Below are 8,584 nucleotides of genomic sequence, written 5' to 3' on the forward strand. Positions count from 1 at the left end.
ATTTAAAAAAGTAGTGAAGTATTTCTGAACCAATTCGACTTAGGGTCCTTCTATGAATGAGCGTACCAATTCTTGAAAGGCCGGCAACGCACTTGTGACCTAATGTGAGTGTACGTGGGCGGAACTTAACATCAGGTGAGGCCCGTCTACAAAAAAGAATAAAAAAGCAAGAAAATTAATATTAATCATATGAACAACAATTAATTGATACGGACAACAATCAGATTTTTGTCAACACGCATTTAACTGATAAGATACCAATACTTATAAAAATTAATCGATTAAAAGATATCATTATTCTACCATTAACATCGTAATTATGAAGTTATTAATTCTGTTAAGTGTTTTAGCGTGTGCATTAGCGGAAATTAGTGATTATCATGAAAAAATCGGGATTCCCTTGGCACTTCGCCTGAAGCAAATTGAGCTGGCGGGAGACTTTGATGGATCAAGGATTTTTGGTGGACATGAAGCACCGTTGGGAGCTTATCCTCATATGGTACTGTCATCTTTAATACCTATAAATATAATACCTGCAGTTCAGTTCCAATATCGGATGTCAAGGCAAAATTCATAACAATATCCGTATCACCTCGACGTCCGTCATTGCACAACTGAGCGTTTTCCAAGTTAGTTTTGCCACGCACCACCACTATTTGGAACCAGCTGCTTGATGAAGTATTTCCGAACCAATTCAACTTAGGGTCCTTCAAGAAAAGAGGCGTACCAATTCTTAAAATAACGGCAACGCACTCGCGAGCCCTCTGGCATTGAGGGTGTCCATGGGCGGCGGTATCACTTAACATCAGGTGAGCCTCCTGCCCGTTTGCCCCCTGTTCTATATAAAAAAAGGTCACGTCAAACTCGTGTCAGGACCAGTTAAATATTTTTTACCCATTCCAAAAAAAAAAATCTAATTACAAAATTGATATTATCTACATCGTCATCTAATTTATTTCAGGCCGGACTCGTAATACCTCTGGGTTTTAATTTCGACTCAGTGTGTGGGGCGGCCCTGATCAGTAGCACCCGCGTATTGACCGCTGCTCATTGCATGGTCACCGATGCTCGAAACATCACAGTTGTCCTCGGATCTCGAACGATATACTACGGTGGTGTACGTGTTAGAGCAATAGAGGCCGTTAATCATCCCGAATGGGATATTTACAAGAGCCTCGCGAATGACATCGCAGTTATGTTCATACCTCCTGTTACGTTTACCGGTAAGTTGATGCGTTGTGTCAAAACTGTTATTTCTACATTTATGTCAAAGTCAGTTATTATAGAAGAATTCAGGAGAAAGTCCAACTCGGACATTATACGACGCGTTAGATCAAAGTCAAAGTAAAAAAATATTTATTCATATAAGGTAACACAATGTATACTTCTGAACGTCAAAAAGAACATTAAATGCTTATAATTTTATATTTACTGCCATTTCTCAAATTAGGGCGCAGAACGCAGAAGAACTGGAAATAAACTCTCCGCCACTCTCTTTAATCACAGTCGTTTTTTTTTTGTTTTACCCAACGTTTATAAGCAGCTGAACCATAACACCATGTTCCACATGACATCTTTATATATATATATATATGTATGTATGGGGCGTGCGTATATTGTAGATTTCCTCATTCTACAGGTAACATAACGTAATTGTTACATAATATATTTCTTGTGTCAGAATGGGTATGTTCGTGAGGGTGTGTGGACTGTGCTTATCTTGCTGAGGATTTATCGTTATAGATATTGTAAACAACAGTTTTTGAAACATATTTTGCGACAGCTTAGACAAGTTAAATACCACCACCACCATAAACAGGCTTTACGATTTTTTTTTATTGTTTTTTTATCATAGTTCGTGTTGATGTGAGGTACGTGAAACTTAGAACATTTAGAAGTGCATTTCTAGTGACATGCTCCCAAGGTTTTAGTAGCGTCTCGATGGTTTAAATCCGTTGCTCTGATATTCTGAAGATTGCGATAAAAACAACATTTCGAAGTCGTAATCGCTATAGTCACATTAGTTTAGATTTAAAATCTAAATTAATTAGTTGAAGTTAATTAATATCGACTTATCAATCGTAACATCGAACACACGCCATGAATTCTAACTGCTTTCAATATCATAAAAATTAAGTTGAAAAATTTTTTATACACATTTGTCGCGCAACTCATATACTAGCTATTGTTTGTACAAACGTAACATTAAAATGTAATATTATTATATTAGTATATTATTCTGTAATTTATTAGTAATCATGACAATTAAATATACAGTATTTACAATTCTCTTCACCAACATAGTAAGTACAAATAAATAAAAAGAAAATTATAATAATTTAATTAATATTATTAAATGAATATTACTTATCTTTATATTTATTAATTAATATATACATTCTATATATATTCTAAAACAAACAAATGTGTATGCCTAAAAAATACAAGATAAAATATGACATCACAAATTTAACACACTTACACGTACACATCAATTACATTAGAACTTAGAATTACTTTATTCATAGTATTGTACAGTTAAATTTACCTACATAAAACTTTACTTAAAATTATTTAATTAGAATTATATTGATTCGTAACACGTAACAGAATGTTGTATATACATTTATTTACAGCGATGGCCGAATTTCATCTAAAATATTATAAAACTAATCTTTCTCTCGTCTCTCAACTGTTGAACGCGGGCGGAATCTGTTTATTTTAACAAAACTTATTGATGTTTCAGATATCATCCAGCCCATTAACCTTTACACGGGAAGCAGTGATCTATCTGGTGTCTGGGCTTCAATCCCTGGATACGGATTAACAGGCGCCAGTAAGTTCATAAAAACCAGTACGTTTGTCTTTGTCTGAGATGTCTGTTGACCTCCTTTATCGGCGGTTAGGTGATCGGTCTTTTGCATGTTTGCTTCATTGTAGGTATTTGAAAGAAAGAAAATAATTTTTAATACATAGTAAAAAAGGATATTTCGTTATAAAGAAAAGACAGGGCAGTCAGCCTCTTTCTTTTGAAAAGTAATGATATTATATTAAACCAATTTCGCTCAGTAAGAATATTTTCTATATTAGCATAGATAGATTAACAAGATGTCGTTGGAGATTTTTAGTGAATGTACTTTTATCGTGAGTTTTTTATCGTTTGTGGTTAAAGATGAAAGAGAATCAGAAAGAATGTGGACTATATTTTTTCATAACCGGTGCACTAAAGTTTTGAAGTACTTAATACTATTTTTCCACGTTTAATATTAAATATATCTGACGTAACTACAAATCTTAATATATATAAACCTCCTGTCACGATGTTTGTCCGCGATGGACTCCTAAACTACTTAACCGATTTTAAATTAAATTTACATACCCTTTCCCTTGAATAGTTTACTAATATGTAATATAACAAAAACCTTAGCCACAGCAACGTTTGGCCGAGTAATAATCACAATATAATAAATAGGTTAGCCCGACGTAACATATGTCTAGAAATAGTAGGACGCTACCAGGCAATGGTTGTCAATCTCCAACGTAGGTACTACTGATGAAGCCGTCATTCTCTATCCCTACACAGAGACGATATCTCATTGCGTTTTCTACAAATTATACTATGGTGAATGTTCTGAAGAATTGTTTGGGATGAACCCTACTGTCTCGTTTCAACACCGTAGGAGTCCGCACTTTCCTTTGCTAACTAGCGAATGTTGGAATAAACTCGGTGGTGGTCTTCCCTGAGATTTACGACCTTCAACTCTTGTACTCCATCCTCAAAAGGCTGACACCGCATCCACTAAGAACGAGAGTCCATGGGCTGCAATGTCTGGCTTTTATAGGCGTCCCGTAAGCTCGATTGCCCCCCTATTCTATAAAAACACCCAGCTAATTTATTGCATTACAGGCCAAACGTTATTGCCTGATCAATCCCTTAAGCATATGCAAACGCAAGTCATATCTAACGAGGAGTGCCAAGAGGGTTTAAGACCTCAGATATTGGAATCTAACATTTGTACGAGAAGTGGTGATAACAAAGATAATGTCTGCAGTAGCGATTCTGGAGGCCCCCTGTCCCTTGGAAGCGGCCGTACTGGATTCTTGGTAAGATTTGTAAATGTACAAAAATTCACTTAAAGTATGTTATAATAATTAATCTTGTTTCGAATAATAAGTCTTAATTAGATTAAAGGCATATCCATTAAACTCGTTTTTAGAAGTCGCAAAAAATCAAAATGTCAATGTTTTGACATTTCGCTCGATGATCAGACACAATCACTTCACAGACAGAGAAGTTGTATAAAAAAATAAATACACGTTGATTTGTGAAACTGCTTAGGGTTTTTAAAGGTATATTAACCATGGAGACTATTGTGTTTTGTGATCTTAACACGGAGCCGTCTCCTCGTTTGGCTCCTATAAAAAAAACCGAAAGAAAAGCTCTTTATTCAGATCACCAGTTACACTAAAAGCCTGTAGGCAGAATATTATTAGAGAGATATCGTAATAGGTTTATTAGAAATTCTTCGGATTCCAGATGTGGTTTTTTCTACCGTGTATTTACTTCTACCTTTTTCAGATTGGAGTTGTATCTTTTGGGGCAGGCAATTGTGAGCTTGGTCTGCCGTCAGCGTTCGCTAGAGTTTCGTACTACGCTGCATGGATTAGGTCACTCATGTAAAGTGTAACTTACGAATAAACGTGATCGAATAAAATCCTATGTGTTTTTACTCACGTATAAATATATAAAATATCTGGAAAGACAGTCAATTATTTCCATATATTATATCATTTATAAGACAATAGAAACCTTCTATCGGCCGTTTCATAAGGCATTTACTTTTCTTATCAGTGGTAGTTACACTCACATCAAAAACTCTGGTTACATCACAAACTTTTAGTTCGGGCCATATTTCAGTGTATGTTTCATTTCATATAATAGACAAGAAGGCCATCAGCTTTTTATACCTGACATACGCCGCCGACATTTTTTGGGTCTATATCAGTTTTCTAAAGCTGTTTTCCTACACCGTACAAGCGAATGTATACGCAAAAGCAAACCTAAGATTGAAGGAATTAGAGTCGCACACATAACAAACACGCCAACATTACAAACACAAACCTGCATTTAAGTATGACATTGTAGTGTCCTACTTATGTCTTTGGAGCAGGTCTGAAGTATATTGAATTCATTATATAGTACATTACATACTTTTAAACATTTAAGTACTCAAGGTTTCAAAACTCTTCACAAACTTTGATGAAAGTTTCAGCTTCGTCAGAATCACTTGAGTTAAAGGGCCTATACACTCGCGATTTGATCGATTTGAAATATTTTTGCTTTTGAAAACTTGGGCCCACAATGTTCACCGGGAACACAAATTAAAACTGGGTTTACCCCATTTTTGGTTGTTTTGTATTTCATTTTTCTGTAAGGAACTTCTTTTCCGGAAGGATATTCTTTGCTGATGAGTAGGGATGCCTACAGGTTCAAATACAAAAGGTTTTCTACAAGTATACCATCTTTGCAAACACTCATAAGTAAATTTCGAAAGATAACAGATTTTATGTATTAAGTTTTCAAAGCCAATATAGACGAGAAACCTTTTTCGCATAAGTATGAAGTTGCAAAGGGTATCAATGTTTTCAAAGCTTGTCAAAATAGACCTAAATCTTGTGGTAATAAAACTCGAGTGTGTATTTTTTCTCTCTTTATTTTACAAAATAATATAGTATATTACAATATGTTACATTAGAAAACCGCTGTGGTTTGTATTAATGTAACCATATCAGTTTAAGAGCGCCATAAATGCATGTTAAAGTAGTTTTTTAATTTAGTATTTATGTTGGTTAGTGTTAGGCTATCTATTATGTGATTGGGTAGACTATTTATTAGTCGCGGTAGCGCAACGTAGACCTACGTAGACGCGTTGGAAGTAATATTTCTTTTGCGTAAATTTTTATCTTTCGCCTTATTTTACGTTTGTAGAAAAAACGACACTAAGAATAGAAAAAAATATTCTCATAATTTTCCGTAACGCGCCGAATGGATAACCTAATGAAAAAACTAAAATATAGAATAAAGCTAGCTATAACTTCAGAGCGATGGTTTTTTGTGACGGTGTGCGCGTTCATCGTAAACATTTACTCTCATTTTTTTTCTCATTTTTTTTCTTTCTGATGTTGAAAGGTTGTAGCGTCTTGTTTTGTCTTCAATGGGAAAAAAACTTGGTGATTAAAAAGAGTGTCATATTGTCTTACCTTCGAGAAGGTATATGATTAAATGATTTTTTATTTTTTTGTGAAAAAAAAATTCGGTAAGACATATAAATAAACTACTATTTTTAAATAATGCCCCATCTGGATGTCCAAGTCGTTCTTGTGTCAACGGCCTATTTAACGAATAGTTTTAATACTTAACAAGCTCTCTTACTTCACGCTTGGCGGCTTCTAGTTATTCATTTCGACATACTTTTTAAATAAAGTTTCAGTATTTCTCTAGCAAAATTATTAAAAAGACTAGTAACCCGCCCCAGCTTCGCACGGGTGTAATGCTGATGAAAAGCAGGTTTTTATTATGTATTGTTATTTCCGTCGCTGGAAAGCTCCGATAATATACGCGACATATACCATCACGGACTTTTCTGTAGACCTTTTCAATGTGTACAATACTTAGTACATTATTTAATTTTATTAATTTACTTATATTCTATTGTTGTATGCGAGTTGTCAATAAATTTATATTTCCATTTATTCTTCATCAAAACCTTGGTCTTCCCCGATTATTATATTGCCACCTTTTAAGTGCTTCCATAACATCATCATTCATTAAATGACCAAACATTTTCTTAGCAACCCAAGCTTGACCGAAAAATATATCTGCCCCATGCCCCACACTGGACGGGCGATGCCTTGATTGTGCTCTCATAAACGGAACATCTAAATCATAAATCTGATGACTGTCTACAGCTTTTTGATAATAATTTATATGCTCTTTCTCATATCTTGGTTCGTTGACATGGTATTTCCTGGATAATAACGGTTTCTTATCCGGGATAAACATAAATATTGGACGCACTGTTTGCCCGGGTTTCTCTGTGTCAATGTCGATAGGAACTGCGCATTGTATGACATCAGTTGTGTCTGGAAAGAATATTAGTAAATTTAAATTAATATTTTATTTAATGAAATTAAACTTCTTTAGGCGCATGAGGGTTAAAATTTAAGAAATGTCACGATGGTATGCAGCGTTTATGTCGAAGAAAAGGGAGAGAGCGATTGAGACCGATTGAGAGAGAGTGACATAAAATACACGCTATTGTTTGATGTATTCGTTTAGTAGTTTATAACTTTAGATGGAAATCAGTCGCATAACGTCTTGTGCAGTAAACGCAGATTTTTATTTTATTTATATTATCATTAGCACGTATACAGTGTACAAATACATGGAGTGGTCATATAGTGTGGTACATGATGATCTATTAGGGCTTTTATCTTAGAAATAATTTATTTACAAAGAAGTTTCACTTCTGACATGTGTACTTCGAACGCACGCACTTTTTTGCTGCAAAATGCCTTAACTTGTAAAAATAATTATGCGTATTATTAATATTTGTTGGCAATCCGTATATCTTTATATGCCGTAATCCCTAATCAAGACCTGCAGGCCTAGACAAATGGACATCTAATATCGTAAACGAAAGTAGAATAGAATTAAAATGTATGGGAATGACATTTGTCACGTCATCTACCTTATCGCAAATACAGCGATCGTTTTATTTCGCAGCCAAGTGGCATAGTTCTGTCATGATTCGATTATCGCATTGGATAAACGAAACGCGTCGTTCGCTACGCCATACAATTCGTAGCCAAATGGCACATTTTGACAGGTAATGTAAGCATCAATCGTATCGATTAAGCGATGACAAATCGTCCGCTAGGACCCTGTAGATAACCACAAAAATGGCGGTTGTTTAGTCAGCTGTAAATATATTATTGGTAAACCAAACCATCTCTTTATATTTATTTTTAAGAATTTATAGGTACCTTCGTGGTAGGTATATTCAAGAGTAAATAATAAATAAATAAAAATGTTTTTCCAAAACCAAATCATCTCTATATTATTTTAAAGAATTTGTACATAAGACTAAATAATAACTAAAATCGGTTCTTTTTCAAAATCAAACCATTCATATGTATTTTAACCTTCTCAGCGCCAAAGTCTGATGGGTTGCCATAACAATTACTGTAAAATCACCCGATTTAAAAAAACTTATTTCGTTTGTTAAAATAAATACAACAAATACAATTTAAATAACAAATATAGAAACATAGACGGCTAAAATCATTACTCTTCCGTTTGGCTTTGCCGTAGTCTGGTAATAACAACAGAAACTACACATTAGTCATTAGTTAAAAATTATAATATATGTAGCAATTGTCATGATAATAGCAACACCAAGATTGTGCTTGTCAACAGCTTATCAAAATGAACTGACAGCGCGCGAATATTGTGGTTTTTTCACATATCTATCGCATATCTAACGCAAATGGAAAACGATGCAACGTTAACCGAACTTAGGTC

At 34.4% G+C, this 8,584-nt stretch overlaps 1 protein-coding gene across 1 annotated transcript; it reads left to right on the plus strand.

Annotated features, from left to right (window-relative positions):
• Positions 1-284: 284 nt before the first annotated feature.
• LOC110996126 (collagenase-like) lies at positions 285-4,717 on the plus strand. The gene is made up of 5 exons (XM_022263657.2): positions 285-499; positions 962-1,223; positions 2,747-2,836; positions 3,908-4,104; positions 4,580-4,717. The coding sequence occupies exons 1-5, from the start codon at positions 320-322 to the stop codon at positions 4,679-4,681; spliced, it is 831 nt and encodes a 276-aa protein (XP_022119349.2). The 5' UTR covers positions 285-319; the 3' UTR covers positions 4,682-4,717.
• Positions 4,718-8,584: the final 3,867 nt, after the last annotated feature.

Source organism: Pieris rapae, chromosome 21, assembly GCF_905147795.1.
Source record: "Pieris rapae chromosome 21, ilPieRapa1.1, whole genome shotgun sequence".
NCBI classification, from domain to species: Eukaryota; Metazoa; Arthropoda; class Insecta; order Lepidoptera; family Pieridae; genus Pieris; species Pieris rapae.

What these genes read in the sequence shown, in the direction of transcription:
- LOC110996126 (XM_022263657.2), top strand. Translation starts at nt 320, where the DNA reads ATGAAGTTATTAATTCTGTTAAGTGTTTTAGCGTGTGCATTAGCGGAA. An exon ending in ACCTCCTGTTACGTTTACCG is followed by an intron (nt 1,224 to 2,746) that starts GTAAGTTGATGC and finishes TTGATGTTTCAG; the next exon opens with ATATCATCCAGCCCATTAAC. An exon ending in GCGGCCGTACTGGATTCTTG is followed by an intron (nt 4,105 to 4,579) that starts GTAAGATTTGTA and finishes TACCTTTTTCAG; the next exon opens with ATTGGAGTTGTATCTTTTGG.